Source organism: Mustela erminea, chromosome 4 (genome assembly GCF_009829155.1).
Source record: "Mustela erminea isolate mMusErm1 chromosome 4, mMusErm1.Pri, whole genome shotgun sequence".
NCBI lineage: Eukaryota > Metazoa > Chordata > Mammalia > Carnivora > Mustelidae > Mustela > Mustela erminea.
In genome coordinates, this window is record NC_045617.1 from 5,317,433 (window position 1) to 5,341,108 (window position 23,676).

General features: G+C 44.1%; 1 protein-coding gene across 4 annotated transcripts in view; it reads right to left on the bottom strand.

Annotated features, from left to right (window-relative positions):
- PACRG (parkin coregulated) overlaps window positions 1–23,676 on the bottom strand; it is a 512,994-nt gene that overhangs the window by 67,213 nt on the left and 422,105 nt on the right. Inside the window, exon 5 of one of the 4 annotated variants that reach the window (XM_032337977.1) lies at window positions 6,173–6,225. The exons of the other annotated variants lie outside the window; for them this stretch is intronic. Within the exon in view, the coding sequence (XP_032193868.1) occupies window positions 6,188–6,225 (38 nt within the window). The 3' untranslated portion in view covers window positions 6,173–6,187. Of the gene's footprint in view, window positions 1–6,172; window positions 6,226–23,676 lie in introns of those variants that run through there. 4 annotated transcript variants of the gene reach the window in all.

Genomic DNA, 23,676 nt, shown 5'->3' on the forward strand with positions numbered 1-23,676 from the left:
TGACCCCCACCACTGTGAGAAGACCAATCTCTGCTGTTTCAAGCCACCAAGCTGTGGTAATTTGATACAACTTCCCTAGGAAACCAATCCACCGTCTCGCTCAGGGTAATGGTCAACGTCCATACGGGGGTCCGCCTGAACTGGAGACCTCCTCACCTTTGACCTCATCTCCTACCACTTCTCTTCTTCATCTGGTCCAGCCACCATGGCCTCTGTGAGTACTCTGAATGTGCCATGCCCTCAGGGCCTTTGCACTTGCTTTCTGTCAGCCGGGAACACCGTTCCCTCATGAGCCCATTACCCCTCGGTCTTTGTCACATGGCTGCATCTTGGTGAAGTCTTCCCTGACCTGATTTTAAATTGCACCTGGCCCACATTGGCTGGAAGTTTTCATTTCCCTTCTTTGTTTTATTTTTCCTCATTGAATGTATGACTATCTGATAGACTACGTGGTTTGTTGATTTGTTTGTTGTCTCCTCCAGCCAAAATTGCTCAGATATTTCAGCCTGGCTGCTCACTATTGTATCTCCAGCGCCCAGAGCAGTGCCTGCCACGTGGCAAGGTCTCAGTGTGTTTGTGGAATGAGTGCAAATAGACCGAGTTATGAGTAGGAATTTAATGTACAGTGAAGCAGGCATTACAAAACAGTGGAGGAGGATTAATTGATATATGATTCTGAGATATAGCACATTAGAGAAAAATTAATTTAGATACACATCTTATCCTGTGTACTAAAAGAAAATTAAAGTCAAATATGTTTAAAAATTCATAGAAAAATTAGCAGAAAGTAGAATAGTACATGAGACTCTGGAAGGATAATCACTTTTAAAGAACTGAAGCAATCGAGGAAGGTACAAAGCTGATAGTGATGGATTCAACTACTTAAACATGAAAACGTCGGTACCATCTGTGCCCTCTCTGTTCCAGTAAGTCAGGACCTGCTGGTACTGGAGAAGATACCCAGGTGGTCAGTTTGCTCCCAAACCCATGACCTCTGGCCTGACCTCCTGCTTTGTGTTTGCTCCTGGGTTGAAAGCTTTCTCCCTGACCAGAACCCACATCTCCTCTTGGCCTAGAGAGCCACGTCTGCTGCCTCAAGGCAAATACCTGAGCGGCCACCGAAGGGATGTTACCTCCTGAGCGTGGAGGATACCGGCTTCAGGTCACCTATCTGTCTGCCTGCTGGGAGACCCATGCAGTATCCCTTGAACCAAGCCGAGGGCCAGGTTGGCTCCCCTCAAGGCCTGATGTGTCCTCCTTGAACGGAGATCCCAGCCCCCTCTGCCTCCTGGATGCTGTCTTTTCCTGATGGGTCCCACACTAGGATAACAATTCCACCTGAGCGTCGCATTGGAAAGGGCAGTCCGACAAAATCTGGTCTCAGGGAGAGGCCCTGTTTTGGTTGGATGTTGCCTTGGCCTGAGGCCCGCGCTGATGATGGGTTTAAGTCCAGGTTAACCATTAACTTCTCAGTGTGCGGGGCTCTTCCTTTGTGTGTTGCCTAAGTCCTGTTCTGACTCGTAATGGAGAACCCGCCTGAGAAAGCCTGTAGTTTGCATAATTAAAGAGTCGATTAGAAAAAGAAAGCTTTAAGATAACAATAGACTTTCTGAACGAGGCTGAGGATCTCTGCTGTTCTGTGTCCTGCTTTAAGACCTCCGCGGGCAGGCGGGGCCACCTAGCTCTCTGGAACTGTCTCCCTCTGGAAACATCCTGCTGGCCTTCGGGGGTGGGCACAGTTGGGCAGGGAGGAAGCGGTCACCCCATAGGTGGGAGCAGTGCTGTATCACTGCCCCAAGGAGGATTCTAGAACACAGCCTTGCTCTCATTGTCCTCTTGGATCAATTCATTTGCAGTCCCCACTTAATTGACCTGAGACTCCTTGGGAACCCTTATTTACCTGGTCCAGGAGAATGACCTTGGGGTGAGCCACCCACACTTCTTAAACCCCTCTGAGCCCACTCCTAAACCAAAGAACCGGGACTATGTGCCCACGGGGCAGCTCTAGTCTTGCCTAACAATTGCTTCGTCTATTAATTGTAGCAAAACAACAAATAACAATGGGGCAGTTGGTTGGGATTTTTTAGGCTGGAATGTGAAGTCCCACTTGCACGGGGCTGCTTGTTGGGACTGCCGGGCCTTTCCCTAAAGCAACGGACTCCTTCGGGACCGGCCTGGGGTGGGTGGGCAGTCTTTTCCTCCCCCTGCCCCCTTCCTCGGCTTTCTCTCTTTCAGGCACCTACTTCTGTTCATTAATGCTGGTTCAGGATCTTTTGAGACCAACAGGAAATTCTGCCCAAAGCAGCCTCCTCAAAAATCACATGTCGGTTTTCAGATTAGAAATATTACATGATGAATGACTTAAAAAAAAAAATTGCATTTTCAGTTTGCTGTCGGCATCTTCGAAGTTGCTGCTTCTTCGGGCAGGCATGGGGCAGGGGCAGAGAAATCCTGGTGTCATTCCCCACCCCCCCTTTCTCCCATCTGTCCTTGAGCCACCGCTGTCCCCCCACCAGGCTACTGTTGTGGGGCTCAGCTCCAGGAGCTCCTGGGGCCCTCTCCTCTGGCCCAACTGCACTCGGCCTGACACTGGTCGCCACGGCATTTCCAAGTTCCCAGCAGCAGACCAACTGGGAAGTACTTTTTTGCAGAGAATGCTTATCTACCAGTGGAACTCCAGGTTTAGGAAGGCCCCCGGTGAGGGAAGATAGTTTTATGCTACTTCATCTCTTCTACTTGGACTCTGACCCTGATAACACGCCTTCTCTGTAGAGAGGACGCAGCTCAGGGTCATGGGCGGGGACACGGAGAAAAGAGTTCTGGGTCTGATTTCTCGGCTGCCTCTGGGTGCCTAGACAGACTGTGTCAGCTTTTCTGGCCTCCGTGTCCGCTCTTGTCAAGGAAGGGGGCATGGATAAACCATATTTGATTTTTCTGAAATCCTCTCATTTTTTTTTTGATATTTAGACACTTGTTCTGGAACTTTGAAGACTTTTTGGAGTCCAACCAGTTCGATTTCATTACTAGAATTCTGTCTCTTAGAAATATCACAAAAGCTCATCAAGTTTTCACATTTTCTGATTTCTCTAGGATTTTATTTCTTTGTAGCTGCTTAAATCTGAATGGGTCAGACAATTAGTGAGGAAGCAAGCGCGCACAGCTACCTACACACACATCACTGGACGTAATTCTATCACAGTCTACTCGTGCACAGTTTCCAAACTTCTCTACTATTTCCTTTGTGATACAGGCTGGAAAAAACTCATTTTACTGGGGCGCCTGGGTGGCTCAGTGGGTTAAGCCGCTGCCTTCGGCTCAGGTCATGATCTCAGAGTCCCGCATCGGGCTCTCTGCTCGGCAGGGGTCCTGCTTCCCCCTCTCTCTCTGCCTGCCTCTCTGCCTACTTGTGATCTCTCTCTGTCAAATAAATAAATAAAATCTTTAAAAAAAAAAAAAACCCTCATTTTACTCATGTATAATTGACATGCATTATCCTATTAGTTTCAGGTGCATGTCAGAGTGATGTGAGCTGATATTTCTATACATTATAAAATGCTCCCCATGCTAAGCCCAGTTACCACCTGCACCGACACAAAGTTATTGCAGAATCGACTCTGTTCCCTAGGCTGTAGCTTACATCCTCATGACTTACTGATTTTATGACTGGATATTTGTACCTCTTAATCCCCTTCACTTATTTCGCCTACCCCAACCAACCCCTCCCTCCTCTGGTAACGAATATTTTATTTCCTGTACCTGTGAGTCTGTTCCTGCTTTGCTTTATTTCTGTGTTTTTTTGATGCCACATATAAGGGGGCTCCACAACGTTTGTCTTTCTCTGTCTGACCCATTTCATTAGCGAGCGTCATGCCCTCTACCTATATCCATACGGTCACAAATGGCAAGAATTCATTCTTCTTAACGGCTGAGTAATATTCCTTTGTATGTATATCCATCCATGCACACACCACGGCTCCTATATCCACTCATCTCTCTGTGGACACAGGTTGCCATCGTGTCTTGGCTGTTGTAAACTACGCTGAAGGAATGCAGTGGTGAATATATCTCTTTGAATTGGTGTTTTCATTTCGTTCACATAAATACCCAGAAGTAGAATTGCTGGTTCATGTGGGGCTGGTTTTTTCAGGGACAACTCAGGATTTACTATGGTAACTATGTGCCTTTTGTTTTGTCAAGAGCCAGGCCCTTTTGTAATTACATCTGCTTCTTGTCAACAGGTAAAAACTTGTTGGTGAGCACTTGAGGAAACGTGCTGGTGAACTGCACCTTGGGAGATAGACTCATTGACGATTTGAAAGATAAAGCATCTCATTAACGATCTCTAAGCCAAAATTTAGGAGCAGAGAGATTAGCAGGCTTAAACACTCAGGATGCCAACTCGGATGCCAGTCAGGGCTCTCGGGAAAGAGAAGCCCATCCTCTCCAACGGGCCCTCTTCCTCGCCCGGCGGCCTCAGCTGCCCTGGCTTCTTGCTTCCCCCACGTGCCTGCTGGTGGGTTTCTGCCTGAACTTCCCCATACTGTTCCTGCCCCTGGAACCCTCTTCCTCAGGCCTCTCATGGCTGGGGTCCTGTTACCAGTGCTCACCTCAAATGTCACCTCCCCAGGCACTTTTGTCCTCTCTCTCCATTTCATTCTTGGAGTCAGGATTACCACTCTCTGACACTTCCTGCTCATTGGTTTGTCCCCTTGAATGTTGTGTCTTTCCTCCTGCTGGACTGGACTCTGGGAGGGCAGGGCCTCTGCCGTGTTTGGTGAGAGATGCCTGGCACACGCTCGGTAATCAATATACACTTGCAGAATATTCAAGAATGGATAGAATGTCCACTACTGTCAGTAGGGTATGGCTTATCTCATGCCAGCAAGGCCCTCATCATGCCTGCAAGTCACTTGTCTCTCTGATCTTTGACTCTTCACCCGTGAGTGGGACTCTGCCTGCCTCCCGGGGTCTTGTGATGCACGTGAGAAAACACACGTGGGAGCCCTCCGTGGTTTGGTGGCACAACACGAACTACTGCAACGGTTATGAGCTCCTGGTGTGAACGGATGCTGTTCTACTATACTGGGGATATGGCTTGTCTCATTAAATCCACATTGATTTAATGGTAATAACAGTGGTAATAGGTGGGATTATTATCCTTCCATTTTAAGAAGAACCCAGAAGTTAAGTAATTTACAAAGTCACTCAGGCAGTGAATGATGAAAACTCCAACTCAGGTCTCACCATCTCCCGTGGTCATATCTATGATTACAAACTTGTTTATTAATGATCATGTCTCAGATCCCTGGACGTCAGAGTGCCACAGCATTTATATTTCTGCTTTTCTATCACATGCCGACAACAAACTGTCACTTGTATTTGGTCCCTGTAGTTCTTCTATGGAGTCCCAAGGATAGCACTATAGAATGGACAGATAGTGGGGATTATTCACATGTACACCTTCTCTTACTGATGACCTCATGGAGTATTTAGCAAAAGAAGCAGAAGGATAAGGAGGGAATGAATATAATCTAAAAAGGCATCCAAGAATGTACCCAAGATATTTATGGAAAATATCTGAGGACCTTGGGAAACAGATGTGTCTTCCACTTAAGGTACTGAAGATTTTGACTGAATATTGACAAACCAGTTTAGGATCCACTAAAATACCCAATCACAGTGATTCACAGGGTCACGGACGGTTTCTCATAGGAATATTTAATAAGCAAGAACCCAAAAAGCAAAGAGCTGAAGTTCCAGATGTTCCAATAAATGATTTATTATTCTAGTTCTTTTCTCTGTGTGTGATTGTCTAAAAGTCATAAAATGTGGTGCTTTCCTCCCACTACCCGAAGAGACAGCAGAAGCAGGACGGAGAGGACAGAGAGGAACTGATGAGGCTGTGCACGAGGCCCCAGAGCATTTCCACTGTGAAGTCATTTACAGCCAAGCCGTGGCAAGGTCTGTCTCTTTACCAGGCAATCAGTGGACAAAAAACAAAAACAAAAACAAAAAAACTCCTGTTTTTTACTTCCTGTTTTTCAATGGTTATGATGCAAATTCAGTCTTAACGGCACATTTCGGTGAAGCTGCTGAGTGGGCGGTCTCTTGCTGCCTCTCCATCCTTATTTGTCAGAATTCGGTGTTGCTTCATTAGCTGTCACTTAATCGTCCATGACGGATGGATTTATCGTAAGTGGGCAAAAACTGGGTAACTGCAGTTTCCTGCGGCGGACAATACAATGATGAAAAGATGTGTTTATCACCTTGTGGCCACAGGTTATTCAGAGAACACCACAGGTTATTCAGAGAAGTGGTGGTCCCCGATGATGCCTTGTAGGGTGTTTGCCATGGCCATTCCTTGCGGTCGAAACCGTGCATGGGGAAGGAAAGTGTCCTCTGACCAGCCCCATGCTGATGCCTCGCCTCAGACCAGCCAGCTGGCGTCACTTCCCTTTTGAGAGGGACAAAAGAGGATGGATGGTGGTTTGGCACAGAAGGATTCTCTTCCATTTAAACAACAGCCTTTCCTGCCTTGAACTTCAGTTTGCACCGAGGAGCCGACCCAGAGGCGAGCCCCCCGGAGTCAGCGCCCCATGAACCCGTGCAAGCTCGCGGTGCACAGTACCCCACTGCCGGGAGCCTCAGGGACGCCCGTGGGGTCGCTGAGTCTGGGAGGCCGGACATTCAGCACCTTCCCCCTGGCACGGGGAGACCCCCCGCCCCTCCATGTGTAATGATGTGTCCGCAGCCTGGAATGTGAGCGCGCCGCTGCACACCAGCGGCTGGGGAGGGCCCAGCTCGTTTCTGGCGGCTCCAGCTCCTGTTTCTCGAAGGCTTACCCTTGTTAACCAAAATTAATCTGTGACCTTTTCAGTCATAACCACTACTGAAGATTACCATTGGTAATCTGAGCCAATACTACTTTGGCCCCAAACAACCCAAATGAGTAAAACGAGTGAATGTGGCACTATTTAGTGGAAGAGGGACATGTACTTTTTCGAAATGGACAACCTATATTTGAAAGTGTCTTCAGAAGTTTTGAAATGATTAATCATGTCATTTACATAACGTTGGGATGTCAAGAGAAATTTGAGTTTGGGGGCAACTTCTATTCTATAGGCAAAATTATAATGACCCAGAGACTTGGGGTGAAGCTTTGAGTCCGTGTCCAGGCCACTAGCCAGGATCAGTGCTCAGAAGGGAAGCGTCTGGGGAAAATTGCTTTCTGTTGTATACGTGCTTCTCTTTCTCTTCTGGCTAAGAAAACACTGTAAGTGGGAAAGTCAAGCCACTTTCTAGGTTCTGGTCTCTTTCAGACCAAGTCAGGTACTTGTTCTGTTTGAAACGGACAGAGGCATGTGCTTTTTCTAGAAGTGAGTGTGGCCCTTACTTACTCAGGATTATAAGAAAATCGAATAGTTGTGAGATGTCAAATAGATTTTTGGTTTAGATTTAGACTTCTGTCAGAAACTGGGAATCCTGTGGCTTCATAGGACAGGGGAATCAGCGGTTACTGTCTCAGCCCATCATTCAGATAAACCATTAGACAACTTAAATTAAGGAAGCTACTTTGCTTCTTGGAAGAGTGTGTTTACATTAAGAGTAAACATTTCTGTTGACTGTATAAAATGGAATAATCGAGCAACATGGCAGCAGCAAAAAAAAATTTCTTTTTCTTTGCACAAATTCTTTGAAATAACAACACAAAACACTAGATCTCCTGGAAGGGGCTGAGTAAATCTGATACAATCAGCTTTTCAGTAAAGGGTGGTCATCTGGCTGTGAACCACAAAAAATCCTACAGACAATAGCAATTACCAATGCGTTCTTTGATTCTCAGTGACAGCTGAATGAAAAATAAAAGGGGATATTTTTCTTCGGGGCACATGACTGTGACAGTCTCCTCGCCCTGTCCCTGCCACATTCAAAAATCTCTCTGCCTGGTACCAAGTATGTCCTTCTCGTCATTGTCTTGCTGCCCTTTGCAGAGTCGGGAGGAGTGTCAGAGACACTGGCCGCCATTCTGTTTGGGGGTGGACGCGTCGCGTATCTCGGACATGCGTTTGTGGCAACGATAACAGGGTCTTGGTTTCCCCCCGAAGTCTGTTGCTAGAGGGAGAACTGATGAGCTCGGTCAACGCGGAAATGGGTTTCCCCTTGGGCCAAGCTGACAGACGCCCGTCCTTCACAGGATCCTGGTTTTGACACATAACACAAAAGTGAGAAAGACTTGGTCTTGAATCGATTGGAGTTGGGGGCAGGGGCCTCAGTGAGAAAGATGACCAAATCTTGCTTGTTTACAGATGAGCTGGGACAATGGCAAGTCTCCAGAAGGGTAGAGACACTGTGGTGTCCCTTACACATAGTTATGGAGGGGATCCCAGTCGAAATAACCACCTGAGGCTCACTGCAGACTTTCCACAAGTACTTTTTAAAAATGCCTTTAAAATGAGAGCCAATTAAAATATTGTTAAAGGAATGCTCACTGCTGCCCGAATGACATTCGGATTCTGCTCTACGTCAAGTCCTGATTTTCACAGTCGGTGACAAAATACTCATAGTGATAATAATTCCGTATTTTGGTTGTTAGAGGATAACATACTTCACAACTTTTGATATTTCTTAACAATTTTAGTAATAATAGTTGTTTAAAAAAAATATTTATAGGTAAGTAAACTAAGAGTAAGGATAGACCATAAACAAAGAGCAGAAATGGGATAAAAGGAGTTAATAGAGCAAAGTATCCCAGAAGTTAAGCTTTAATAGGGAATAGAAAACATACAGAAGGATATTTATAAAAGAAAATAATAAGTATTCTTCCAGGGACATGGCAAATGTAGGCTAACACCCCGCCCAGTAGATGGAGGGCTTTCTAGCTAACAGTATAAATAAAGGCATGTTTACACTGGCATTTCTTTAATGCAAGGTTTTCATCGAATTACTGAAATCACCTTAATTCCTAGCAATAAACAATGCTGACTATGTTATTAGGTGAGTTTTCTAGATGAAAGTCATTTCTTGGTTCAAGTAAGGACAGCAGAATCCTATGTTCTAGGAGCATCTTAGCTCCGCCCCTTAACGACTCCCCTTCATTGTGTTGCATTTTAATTTGGGCCTTTGGCCATCATCAAAGAAACAGCCGTTTGAAAAGGACCATTGCATTCGCTTTACAAACAGTGCTGTGGACATTGTCCTTTACTGTGTGAAAGCTCCCCAGAGAACTTCCAGTTAGAAGTTAATCTTAGGAAAAGTTTTGTTCTCTTAAAGCACAGTGCACTTTCTACTTTGCTACTTTCTCATGATAGTGTTGTAACCGAGTGTCTTACTGGTTTTTTTTTTTTTTTTTTTACTTTTTTTTCCCCTTTGGTGCTAGATTGTTATTTTGGACCTTTCCTGTATATGTTTTTGCTTAAAGCTGCTTTAAATCCTTTGTGAAAAGAAATGGAGAAGTAACTATGTGTAAATACCGAGCGAAGCATTTTTATGTAAATGAGGGCTTCGAAGTGTTTGTCATTCAAAAATATTTTTGAGCACCTTCTGGGAGTGAGAGCTTCAACCCTGAACACGACGGACTCCCTGCTCTCTTGGTGCCGCCATTCTAGTTGGCTGAATCTTACAGCTAAGCAAACAACTGTATAAATACTCTGGATGTGCGTACCATAGACACTATACGTTTCAGATGGTTGTCAATATGAGGAAGAAGATAAAGCAGGGTATGGGGATACCCTATACTTAGTTGTACTGAGTAAAGTGGTAGTTAACTACAGTCCTCCTTGATGAAGTGTGTCCAGGCCTGTAGGTCTGGATCCCTACTTAATTTAAGACAGAGTGGTCAGGGGCACCTGGGTGGTGACTCTTGGTTTCGGCTCAGTTCGTGATCTCAGGGTCGTGAGACAGAATCCCGTGTCAGGCTCCACACTCAGCGTGGAGTTCAATGCGGAGTCTGCTTAAGATTCTCTCTCCTTCTGCCTTGCCCCGACCTCCCTCTCTAAAATAAGTAAATAAATAAATCTTTAAAAAAGAGAGAGAGAGAGAGAGAGAGACAGAGTGGTGGAAGTATGCCTCTATGAGACGGTTGCTCTGAACAACAATCTGCACAGAGGAGAAAGGAGCCGTGGGTAGCAGCTACGAGTGTTCCGGGCAGAGCAAAAAGCCAGGCTGGAGCTTTGGAGGAAGAATACGGTGTCGGGCCAGACGGGAGAACGTAGAACAGTGAACACTGACACGACAGGAGATGGAGCTGCAGAATTAGGTACGGGCCGGATGGCGCTCTGTATTGTCTTGTGCACAGTAGTAAGGAACTTGGAGTTTATTCTAGACATGGCGGATGTCACTGGAGGATTTTAAGCAAAGGAGTAACAAAATTCCATTTAATTTTGAGAAAGACCATTCTGGCTACTGAAGTGAGAGCAGACGGTAGTGGAAACAGAGGCACGTCGAAGCTGCGGCGGCAATCCGGGTTGAGAGGCCTCGGTGGAGGGCGCAGGGGCAGCCGGGTTTACCCAGGTAATAGGGTACAACACTGCGTGCGTTGTTGCTGCCAAACTGGATGTAGGACGTGAAGGCAATGGAGGCTTCGAGGTAACTCTATGATTCTTGGGAAGTCGGTGGATGGGGCGGAGAATGTCCAGCCGCCAGTCGAGAGTAGCCTTGAATATGCTCAGTGAGGTGCCCACTGGCCACCCAAGAGAAGCTGCTTATTAACAAGCCAGACTCGGGCGTTAGAAGCGCGGAGCACGGCCAGGTATGGGGCGTCAGTTCACAGACAGTGTTGAATGCCGGGAGAAGGAATGAGGTCACCAGGGAATAGATACACAAAAGAATAGAAGCAGACAGAGCGCGGGACTCTACTAACTCTGCGATTCAGGGTTCCCCTTGATCACAGCCCCTACACCTGTGCTAGCACGTGGCTCTCCAAACCTGTGTCCAGAAGCCTGGGCTGAGCAGGTGGTTTCTGAATGAACATGGTTGTTCTTGACTATGGTCCTCCTTGATGAATATTAAAACCACCCGGTCTGATCAGCTGCTCAGTTAAATTCAGCTTCACGCTCTCATTAGAATTCTGACAGAATTGTATGTTTCTGAAAGAGCGATAGTTTACAGTAGAGAAGTAAGTGAAAAAGTGTTCCCAGAGGGGACTTTAAAAGATAAGGCCCGGAGTGCCTGGGGGGCTCAGTCACTCCAGCGCCTGCCTTAGGCTCAGGTCATGATCCCAGAGTCCTGGGATCAAGTCCCGCGTCGGGCTCCCGGCTCAGTGGGGGGCCTGCTTCTCCCTCTACATTCCCCCATCACTATCTCTCTCTTTCTGTCTCATATAAATAAACAAAATCTTTTTTTTTTTTTTTAAGGTAAGGTCATAATAATCTCCTACTGAATGTAGGTAGGGTTTCTTCAGTAAAAACAAAATTATTGTAACCTCTTATTTCACTTTGTTTTGAAATAATTTTAAATTTGTGAAATGCCCGAAATTAACATTATTTGTTGGAGAGTTTAGTCGGGGAAACAGAAACTGAGTGAAAGATCAGACTTTGCAAAATGGTGATGGTAACGAAAAGAGAGGGCGGAAAGAGAGGGAGGGGTCGTCTGCCTCCCTCAAGGGCGCAGACGGCAGTCAGCGTCTGTCTCCGGGTTCCTTACAACGGAAACCGAACACAATGTGCTCTCCTCCGTTAAGACCTCCGCAGTGTTTTACACTCGGCGATTTCTTAGGGGCTATCGTGTTTGCCAACCTTAAAATCTCAAGTTTTGGCTCCATCCGTGTTTGAAAAACTTTCATTTTCGCACCGTTCACTTTTACTCTCCCAACAGATTACATCAAAATGAAGCATTAGTTTGGCAACTGAACAAGGTGGTACCTTTAGAGGATAGATGTTTCGAGAAACGAAGCCGAATTTCCCATAACCCTAAATTAGATACTTAAAGTCATAGTTGTTGGTTGGACTTGTACTTTCTGGGGCTGGATTCTGCCTCACGGCTCTTGGATGGATCCGACGGGGCCTTGTGGGATGTAGAGTAGATAGTACCAAGCATTCTCTTCTAAAATACACAGCACAGACAACAAGGAATTCCTTGTGTAAATGGAAGCACCTGACCAAGGCAGGCAGGTCTTTCTTATGACAGAGGGGCTCTTACCTTATTTGTACAAAAGCAAGACGCCACACTGTGTTTTCAGTGTCTAACATGTGCTCACGAAGTGCACATTTCAAGTCCCCTTGGTCCAAGATTACAGAATATTACAGAAAATACTGGATGATCCAAGGAGACATCCTTGGTGAAGCTCACAGAGAAAAGTGTCATAAATCAGCCCCACCAAACCTAAATGTAACTGGAAAAAATTAAGGAAGAGAACTAAGAAAGGCGACTTCCTTTCAGGAAAACCAAACCCAAATAAGAAACCAAAAACCCAAACCGAAGACCTATAGAGAAGAATCGGAATGAATGTCATTAAATGAACTGTCCTATCTCAGTCTGTAAAATGAAATAGAGAACGGGTTACAGAGTAGGACACTTGGGGTTACCTGAAACACAATCGTACATGGTACAAAGAGCATTCATCGTAGAGCACTGAAGGAACACACCGAAGCAGCTGCAGAGAACAGCCTGTCGTCACATTAGAGACAACAAACGTGAGGGTGCTCTGGGATTGCTCGATTCGAAAATGTTCGCTTCGTCTCTCCGTCTCTGTTTGACCACATTTGGTTTTTACCATCAATCACAGGCCCTGTTTATTGAACCAGGATGAGATGGGTCCCCTGGTTTCCCTAACTCAGGGCAGCTGGGCCTTGGACTCCCAGAATAAATCTCTCTCTTTTTAAGTCTTCAACAATTAAGGCCGTTATTCATCTTCTAAGTTAGACGGAACAAGATTTCAATCCACCAGCCTTTCAGGGTTTGACGCAAGTCTTCTTGGTCTCTAAGCATCTTTAGCCATTTCAGAAGATGAGCAGACAGGACCCTGTCCAGAACTCCCAGGAAGCCACGGGAGCAGACTGGACAGTGCTTGGGGACACAAGGCACATGCTCCTGCCCTTGTGTGTACGTGAGTGTGCACAAGGATTTTTACTATTTATAACACCTTACAGATGGAAAGACAGATTTCTCCTGACAGACACAGAAAGGCACTCGAGAGACTTAAAGTCTAATTTAAAATTACACATAAGAAGCTTCTTGTGGAGGGAAGCACGCCCTTGGGGCTGAATGGGAAAGACAAATGCGGAACGTCCTTAACAACAGGACTTTGCCAAAGGCCTATCTTTGTGCCTGAGGAGCTTAGTCCTCCCAGTGCCTGTGTGTGGCAGTGTCAGCTCCAGCCAGCTGCGGGGCCCTAGTGAGACTCTGGTGTCAGGGACATTTGTCTAATAACAAGGCCACGGCATCCGAACCGAGTGCCGTCAAGGGCACCGAACTCTACCAGCACAGGCATGAAGGCTGCTGCAGGACGCGTCTGTACAAGAAAAAGCCAGACTTGGGTCAGGACCAAGGCTGTCTCCCTGGGTTAACTCGTTTATTCAAATATTGGCCTGTTACAAAGCAAATAACCCCCAAATAAAAAAACAAAACAAAACAAAAAAACAACAAGCCACTTAATCAAGTATGCACTACCCTGGTAGGGAAAAAGACAATTGTTTTCAGACTAAACTATCCACAAAACAATGCTCATTTCAGCTGCAATTTGCAATTCATGATTGAAGCCCATTTAAATGCTGGTTTAGGTTTGAATTCATTTGAACACAAAAGGAGCAATTCCCTGTAATATTTGGAGACATCATCTTCTCAAGTGATTTTTTGTTTGTTTGTTTTTGCTTTCAGCCTGAAAACACTTGTTGCTGGACCTGCCACACCCCGTAATCTGTTAAGCATTCTAAAGGTGCTGTGGTTTACCCATACTTAATTCTTCTAGTGCCTTATTAACTGAATCCACCGAGGCCAAAACACATGGGATGAGCAATCGTCATTTTCCTTATTTGTATTTGTAAATGTTTGCTGGATCAGAGGGAAATTTAATGTTATCATATCACCCTTCTGGGTCAGATGCTAAAAATACTGTCTTTTTGGTCTTTTATTAGAGAACACATTTCATATAACTGAGAAAAGTAATTGAGTCTTATGAATCCAGAGCAAAACGCTACAATGTCACAATCCACCGGTCACCAAGCGGCGCTTTCCGAAGGGGATCTGAATTGCACCAAAGAATGCGTAGGAGGAAACCAATGTTGCCCCATTAGGTAATTTGCATTTGTCACCTGCACAACACACAATGGCATTAATTAATAGAAAGTGGCCGTGCTGATATATATGTTAGGGATTAGCTTTGAGTGCAATGCATCAGATGATTATCATTCACCTAAAGATGCTGCACGGAGAAGGAAGGTGAAATTTCGACTTAGCAGTTCCCATAGGGCAAGAGGAGAGATCTCTGGCTGCGAATGAACCTAATTTAATTTTCTGACTTCTCATCCCACATCTTTTGTTGCACGGAAGGAAACAGTCACAGATTACAGCTCAAAGATAAGTTAGAATCTTTTTTAGAGCTGGGTAACATAATTTTTTTTTTTTTTAAACTTTTAACCTTGGATAAGCCAGTTAGGCAATAACGTTGTTGTTCTGAGTCAGAGTCAGAGTCCACGCTCACCTCCGCCCTTTAGTCCTTCCTTTCCCCCCCGGATTTTTTCACAGGTGGACATGAATGTCAGAATCCTGACAGGGGCTGAGCTCCGCTTTAGAATCAAGTTCTGCAGGGCTGGCCTCATTGGCCCTGTCTCTAGGTTCATGTGCAGTGTGGAAGCTTGGACCCGCCCGCTTACCATGCTTTCTGGTTCCTGACTGGTGTGGAAGGCAACCCCTCACCGCACTCTCATTCAAAGAATATACACAGCACATGACTCACCACACGGCCCCCTAGACTCAACTTTATGGTGGCTCTTAACTAGTTCCTCAGATGAGGCCCCGGCTGGGCCACAGGTCCCTCACTGCCTGGGCCCTCTAGCTGCTGGCTCGTCCCTCTTGGTGCCTTACTGGAGAGCCCACCAGTTCCCTCTCTTGCATCATGCCCGGCTGAGAGCCTCCTGAGGAAGTTGGCTGGAGCCTCGGCTACATCATCCCCACAAGGAAACCCCCAAATCATGGGCGGACGATACATTGTACACACACACACACACACACACCCCTTTTTTTTGGGTTAAAAGTTGGAATAATCATAAAGACTTGGTTTTGTTTTATATTCTAACCTATAATCTTTTCTGGTTTTCTTCATGTGAAAATCCAATAAAGGCTTCAGAAGATAAAGTGAGATTGTGTCAAAAATGTAACCGTTCTGTTGGATATTTTATTGATTTTCCCCAAATGAGAACACATAAATTTATATGAAACTTTTGCAGTGTGTTGATTCAATGCTAGCTGTCACCTTTTTCTTCTGGATTGAGTTAATGAAATTTACATGGTGTATAAAACCTTTTGATTAGAAAACATGCTTAAAAATATCAAACATCAATTTGCTCTGTAATTTCCATTAAGAATTGAAGAAAGATTGGCATATAAATATATCAAAGACATTTTTAAGTTGCTTGTCCTAGGGAATTAGAAAGCGTTAAAAGAGTAATCCAACTTTTTCTTTTATAAAATTTCAAATAGATGTCATGAGCCATCTTTCTGGAACATGAATACTTACATAGAAAAGGAATAAAAGAAGAAGACTCAGACTTACAGGCTGTGAAGAAAACCTGTTCCAGCAGTTTATTTAGGGGAAGTAACTCGTGCAGTTACCCAACTACTAGGGGCAGAGGTGGGATTGGTTGCGGGAGTGCTGGTTGGCCTTTCCCTCTGCGCTGTGGACTTTCCATGTGGCACCAGGCACCAGGAGTGTAAATAAATTGTTGGATAAATAAACAGAGTTCTAGGCTGTATGGTTTTTGTTTTTAAAAAAGACTAACCTTGTAAGTGCCTACAAGCAAAGCAGGAGCAAAAATTAGAAAAAGAGGTGTTTTTAAGATTATTAATCTGAATTGAATTAATCTGAATCTAAGTTGAATTATTAATGTGAATTGAATTGCATTAATAATCTGAATTGAATTGCCAAAGTTATGAGCAACAGTACCGTGGCAGAGAGTCCGCCCCTAGTGGCTACAGGGATGGTGTCAGAGGAGGAAAAGGAGTCACAGATGACTCTAATAAGCACCTTCGGTCAGAGAAGCAGTAGATGTTGATAGGCAGCCGGGCATGTTGGATCTGGCCTCCTCCAACACCCCTGACCTCATCCTTTCTCGCTATAGATCTCGAATTCAACACGAAAAGCAAACATTAAATATTTAATTATGAATTTTATGGAAGGCTTTGCAAAGTGGGTAGTAGAGTGCTTGGACCTCGGACAGCCAAACTTTTCCTAAACATTAAAAAAAATATTTCTGCCCCTATCTTAAATTTCTTCTCTCCACCACAGCTTCCTTTTTCTATAGCTTTCTTCCTTAACACACTCCACTCCCACCTCAATCTTCCCCAAACACTTCCTCCCCATGGATAGCTCTGTCCAGTCTCCCCACCAGGATCCCAGTCCCAAACGAAAGCCTTTCAGAAGCCTTTGATTTACTCCAGTTGGAACCACCTATGATTCCCAAGCACATTTCTAGTGTGGGAGAGTTCAGGAGTATGTGTGGGTAGGGATGTCAAAAGGAAAAGGGCGATGACCCATGGACTATGTGTGGTTGATCTTGTCATAGCAAGAAGGATAAAGAATTGGTGGGACAGACATTGAATTTTTGTCCCCAGAAGGAGTAAGGTATTCAACTAGGGATTCCTGGTAGTAATTCTGACTTAGCTAATTCTAACAGACATGAATCTGGGGAGAGATTAATGACCAAATACTATAAAGTGTACATCTTGAAGGGTCTTCCTTTCATAAAGGTAGTCCTTAAAACCAAGAGAGCAGGCAAGTGCCTCTAGATGATTATAATAAAAGAAGACTTATTCCAGCAGGCAATAAGTCTCTGCTGAGTGCCAACAATGCACAAGAGTACCAGCCAGACAGAACTTCTTCTACATGAAGGTAGAAAAATAACAATATTTTGCATCTCAACCATTATTTTCTTTGGTCATTGTAACCGAGAGACAAGATCTCATTAGCCTCACTTTATAATTGAGGAAAATGCTCAAAAAGAATAATTGCTTTGTTTCAAGTCATCACCTAGGGGATGAGATTTGGATCTCAAATTTGAAAAGCTTCCTTTTGATTGATTTCATAAATATATTTACTACACACTATGTGATGACCACCAGGCCAGTTGTTGGAGATACACAGGAGTTCGTGAAACTCACTTGTGTTGGTAGAGAGCAAAGAATCATCTCAATTACAAATCAAAAGTGATGCTGAAGTATTATGAGATGGGTTAATTGAAGTGTGTAGGGCACAGAAAGAATGATCCATAGAAATTCTGAAGAGAAAACGTTTGAGGAGAGCTTTTTTCACCTGAGAGGAATCTTCTGGGAAGTCTACATCTTCTACTCTATAATGCTGACAAAATTTAAGATTAAAGTCAATAGAACTTAAAGAAGAGTTATTCAAAGTGAAAGAGTTGAGATTCTGGAGGTCCTTGATGATGGGTGTTAAAAGTGTTTCTTCTTTGTTCTGAGACCGCCAGCAGTCCCAGCTCAAATGCCCTGTGTGGCACACCAGGAAGAAAGGGTTCCTTCAGATTGGACTGAAAGCAGAAAGAATCTGTGTCGCATCACTTCTTCTTTCATTATATGAGCAGATATAACAGAAAACTTCCTCTCATATAAACTTGATCCAAATTCTGTGCTGTCCTGGTATTTAAATCCTTTTCCCCAAATGTGATACTGCTGTAAGTGACAGATTCAATCAAATTAACACCAATATTTATACAGAAGAGGTGAGCTTTGAGCTTTGGAACTGAATACATTCTTAAATAATAGGAATATGAACATTTTGGACATAAATTCAATTGTAGAGTAAAATTAATTCTGATGCTAGTCCATACCATCATCAAATATTTTCTTTTTCAATTAACCCAAATGGAAATGTAAGTGCAATCTTATGTAAAAGGTTTGGTAAAACTATCTTCCACAGCTGTTCTTTAAGGCATAGTCCTCATTTAAGTGATCTGTGAAAGGCCCCTGGGATTTCAGCAGCATATAAAATGCATATATCTTGTGGAAGGAATAAATAACACCGGAAAATATAAATAAAGCATCTTCCTATTGATGTCTAACAGGACAATGGTGGCTGGCAACCACACCATTTCCTAATGACTTGGTTTAGAATACTGAGCAAAACATGCAGTAATCATCAATGAAATTGAATGCTATGAGGTATTTTGTGGCAGAATTTCTACAAAGAAAGAGTTTTCAAGAGAAAATAGGCTGTAGAGTGATTAATTTGTGACCTTACACTAATGTGATTTATGGCGCTTCAATTTCTTTTCATAGGAACTATCTTACGAGAACAGAAATGTGGCCGCAGAGACAGTAACTTCAATGACAAAGGGACCGCTCCAACTTACTTTGTCTTAAAAAAATTACTATTTAAAAAATAATGTTATTGTTGGCCTTACATTCATTCTCAACAAAAGTTGAGCATTTTCTTTTAGCTTGAGCAAAAGAAAAAAGAAAAGAAGGCTAGATTTCTCCTTATTTAATAACATCTCATCAAATTATCTACACTGGCAGAAAATGTTCATATAGAAAATATTCACCAAGTCATGAATCCACTTATGTAAGATTATATCAAGAAAATAAAACTACTGTAAACCAGGATGGATACAATCCTAATAGAATTTTGTGAAACAGTTATGTAATTTACCAAAAATTACAGTCAGACTAAAGAAATGGAAGCTAATCACCTCCCACTGAATCCACCAATCGACTAACCAAACATAAATCACATATTTAAGCTGATTAAATTCATCATGCTAACTATTTAAAGGAAATGTCTACATTATTGTCTCTTAAAAGCCTTTTACTGTAATTTACCAACCATTTAATACTCCCGAAAGAGAGATGGCAAGAGAGATTGGCACGGGTTTGCATATTCCCAATTTCTTCTCAAGGTTCCCAAAGTCTCTACAGTAGACGGTTTTAATTAATCATGGCCATTTATTCTCCTGGGGGTGAGCGAAGCCTCCAAATCTTGTGAGCTCAACCATACCACCAACCAATCTGAGTTAGGAAAGAGATGACTTTCATTTGCATCTCTGTAAGACTAAATTTTCAACTAGTCAGTAGACAATTATTTATGGAGTGCTCAAAGTATACCTATGCTTAGGAATATGTAGAAGAGAGTCAGCTCAGTTTCTTCTGTCACGATGTTTAATTCCTAAGAGGGGAAAAAAGCTAGAAAAGCATAAATACACATAAGTCAGTCATAATAACAGGTAACTGAAAGAGTACGCGGAAGGAAGTGAGTTCAAGCCGGTGCTAAAAGGAGTGGAGAAGGGCAGTGTTGTTTGGGAAACTTGGAGGTAAAACTTCACTAGGTTTGAAGAAAAATGGATGTGCTTCGGCAGATGATCGGTGAGAGCAGTTTCCCTTTTACATTATTAAGCCCCGACATTTGGATAGTACGCTGTGTGGTTTAGCCCATCATGGTTCCAAAGTATCTTGTAGTGATTATTGCCTTAATTTAGGAAGAATTATAGAAAGATGTTTATAGATACATAAGTACCCAGAGATTAGTTCTATAACAAGTAACCTTTGGGAAAGTAGAAGGTTTGTAGGTTTTCCTGAAGCCCCTCCCTTTTAAGCAATATTTGACAATACTGAAACACCAAACCAAACTGTAAATTGGCTTGCCAAGGGCAGAATTTTAAAAAGGAAACTGTACACTTTAAGGATCCCTTTGGAGAATAGTACAGAAATTTTGAAAAATTAAAAACAAGTCTCTATAATATAGGCATTAAAACTTCATGGAACTGAGAACGTTTTCCGGAGAGAACTATATAAAAGAAAGTGAGATTTCTAATAATTTCTCTTTGGCGCCAGGAAGTTACTGTATTTTGAGAATGCTGTTTCTTTGCGGGCTCCTGTGTACTGACACAGGAGACAAACAACGTGGGATGACAACAAGGAAAACCCCTTCTCAAAGGAAGACAATCCTGAGGAATTTCAAAGCACATATTTCATGCCATGGAAATGAGAACCATACTCTTGAGACACAAATTTTCTAGTCACAAAACCCACCTCCATTTTCTCAAATGATATTTTGTGACTATAAACTATCCTCGTGGAGGGCAGCTACGGCACAACAGAGAAACTGGGAAATTATTTTAATTAAGCCTCTGTCTCCAGAAGATTACACCATGTTTAATTAATGGAGGTGGAATATAGTCATATACTTCAGGATTATCAGTAGAATATGACTCGTGGAAGGGAAAATATTACGGATCTTGGGTATATTACAGAGCAGTAGGAAATGTGGTACATCTAAAATGCTCAGACCATACTAGAACCACTCATTCTGCCCTCTTCTCTCCTACTAAGCTGGAAGAGGTGAGCTCCTTCGAATGTCAGGCAAGTTCTTCCAATCATGTCCTTCCAGTCATGTCTCTCCATCTCTTCAGAGGCCTCATCCAATAGATTATTTCCTTTCTCTTTTGTGTCTTTGGTTTCATGGAGCTTATATCTTCATTATAACATGGCCATGTCTTTTTCATTTTAAAACAAACTACACATCTCTTCCCACACCCAAAACACCACCAACGTGTGGCCTTTATCTCCTTCACAACCAAGTCTCTTGAAGGGGTTGTCTACACTTCATCACATCTCATGTATTGTCTTGCACATCAGAATCTGGCTTCTGTTCTCCTTCTCCATGAAAACTGCTCTTCCCAAGAACAAGAATTCTTGCTCAGTTCCTTTATATTTCTGAAATATTTCTCAAAGATTTTCATTTCTCTCCTCTTCTGCCCCTAACACATTGGAACCACTGCCAATTCTTACTTGGAGAGTTGTGTCCAGTCTCCCTGTCCACCAGTGGTCTCTCTTGCTATCCCTACCCCTCATCATCTCTACATCAACATTTCTCATATTTTTTTTAAAAAAACCTCATAGCTAAATTCATGGTTTACACTGATATTTTCTTACAGAATGAAATACAGGGTAGTTATTTTGGGGGTGCTAGCACACAAAAGTCATCTAACCTACTCAAAAGTGATTTAGAAAATAGCATTTCTCTCTCTCTCTCTAAATGAATGTCTAGGAAAACTCTTCTGGGACTTCCCTTCCTAGATCCCTTCTCTAATTCCCTGTTTTGATTGGCGAGCATGCTCTATTCATCAATAAGTCCATCTATCCATCCATCCATTCGTACATCCATCTCCAACTTTGTCCTTAAATTCTGCCAGTCTCCTAAGAAGTCTGTATAAAATACAAGTTGGTGAGAAGGACCTCAAGGACAGTAAACAGGCTATTCCCACCATGAATCAGTTAAGATGAAAATTTGAGAGGGCATACGATGATATTGCTGTGAGAAAAGCTTGAGGAAGCAAACTGTACTAAAGAAGACCTTCATGGGAACGAAAAGGGCTGCTGATAGTTCTATGTAGCACCAGCATATACATCACAGTATTTTGGCCGGAAAACGCATTTAAAAGTCCCAGCTTTGTTGCTGAGACCCTCTCCTCCCAGGAGATGCCCTTCGCTCCACTGACTGGCTTGTCTGAGCGGGGACACTCAGCGGCAAACCCAGAGGGATGTGGCCCTGTTGCTGGGGGAGGTGTCAGCTAGACGAATAGCTCAAGAGAGGCTGAGGGGTGGTTTAGGGCTGGAGGCTCCTGGAGGCAAGGTGCAGGGGCCATTTGTTCAGGATTTGGGGGTTCCAGCTGGGAAGAAATCTCCCAGGAGGGAATCTCTGTTAACTTGGTGTGTTCCCAGATCATACTGGACTGTTTTCCTGCTGTGGCACACCCAGGCAATTATCTGTCTCTTCCTACTGCCTGCGACTCCTGACCCACAGGTAACCTTTGGCCGTTCTCGTCTCTCTGCTGGTCATTCACTCACCTTCCCACTCTGGCCTATCCTCATTTGTCCCTTCCTTCCCTCCTCTTCCTCGGTTTCTTTTCCCTCCTTTACTCTCTTCCCTGACCTTCTAGGTGCCTCGGTGAAGGGGTTTTCCTCTGAACCCCCATGCTGGAACTAAGAGCCATCACATCAGAGGGGTACTCAGATGCAGATCTGGGGCACCTTATCAGAGCCGCTGAGGAGTCCCAAGAACTGCTAGCCCCTGTGGACATCACACCTGAGGCAGGGAGCATTCTTTGATTATAAAAATGGGACCCTGATCTTCTTTCCTTATGCTTTCTCCTGGTCATAAATACTTTAAAAAGGAATATAACCATACTGGCCTGTTCTCAGTCACTAACCCTCATGCCCTTTTCCCCACAGTCTCTGTGGTTGGTGGGATGCTGTCTCAGTCAGTAGTGGCTGACTCTGAGAGCAGAGCAGGCAAGATGGACTCTGGGCATGTAGGCAGGCTGCATCAAGTAGTCTGCACAGGAGATGGTTTTTTTATTTGTTCTAAGCAATTATCTGTCCATTTCAACACACACTGCAGTGGTATGTCTGCAAACGCAGTATTAGATAATACCAACTTCACGCCAAGTCTAGTTGAGTGAAGCAAGAACTGGCTCTCATGCTGTTACAGAGCGGTCAGCGTTCCTGGGCTGGGCTGTGGCTGGTCCTGCAGACCACGATCTAGGGAGGTTCTTGCATGCATAAGTTCCTAGCTCAGAGAGGGCATACGGGATTCATCTTGTGGCCAACCTGAACAGTTGTCAACTGATTTTGAAATTACTCCCTCAGCTCATGGTAAGGGGCTATGGCTGGTGAGCGGTGTCTGCCGAGGGCAGAGGGAAGATGTGGCAGGGGTGGAGTAGAGGAGAGATGATGAGCACCACATCCTCCTCTTGGTCCGGGCACATCCGAGCATGAACCATGGCAAGGGCAGAGGGTTTGCTTCCTCTGTCCAACTTCAGAGACAAATGTCTTCCAGGTCCTCTTGAGGACTCAAGGAAGCATAGCTGCACAGATGCTGGCTCTCCTTTTGGCCCTTCTCCTGTTAGTTCACTCCTGGGTGCATCTAGGGAGCTCAGTAGAAGTAGATGTGGCTAATTTCAGGCAGAAGTAGAGGGTGCAGAGGTTAAACTAAAAGACCCACTGGAAAAACAGGGCAACTGAGTCATGTAGTTGGATGCTTGTCCTATGGAAGGGAGGAAGTAAGTCAAGGACTACTAGCCTCTTCCAGCCACACTTTGTGAAGTCACTTCTTACTGAGTCGAACAGATTACGTGAACTGGTCCCAAAGTTGTCATGACCTACAAAGAAGCTGATAAATCTTTATCAGAATGTGTGCATGCACGCAGGGGCACGTGGAAAGGTACAACCATCACAGTGGTATTACCTCACTGTCCTTTTTAAGGGGTGCAGACTGTCCACTGCTTTGGAAGGGCATGGTCAGGAAACTCTCCAGGTGTGGAGGTCAGGATGAGAAGAAAATGGCATGGACGACTCTTCTTGTTCTATGAGCACATTTGCTGGAACAGTGGTGAGTGGTTGATGGGGGATAGAAAAGTTAGCTGCTGAGAAATCTGATGAAAGCAGCAAGAAGCAATTCTGAAGTATGGGCAGAGCTTTGGGCAGGAAGAGACTCTGCCCAGGGCATTCTGTCCT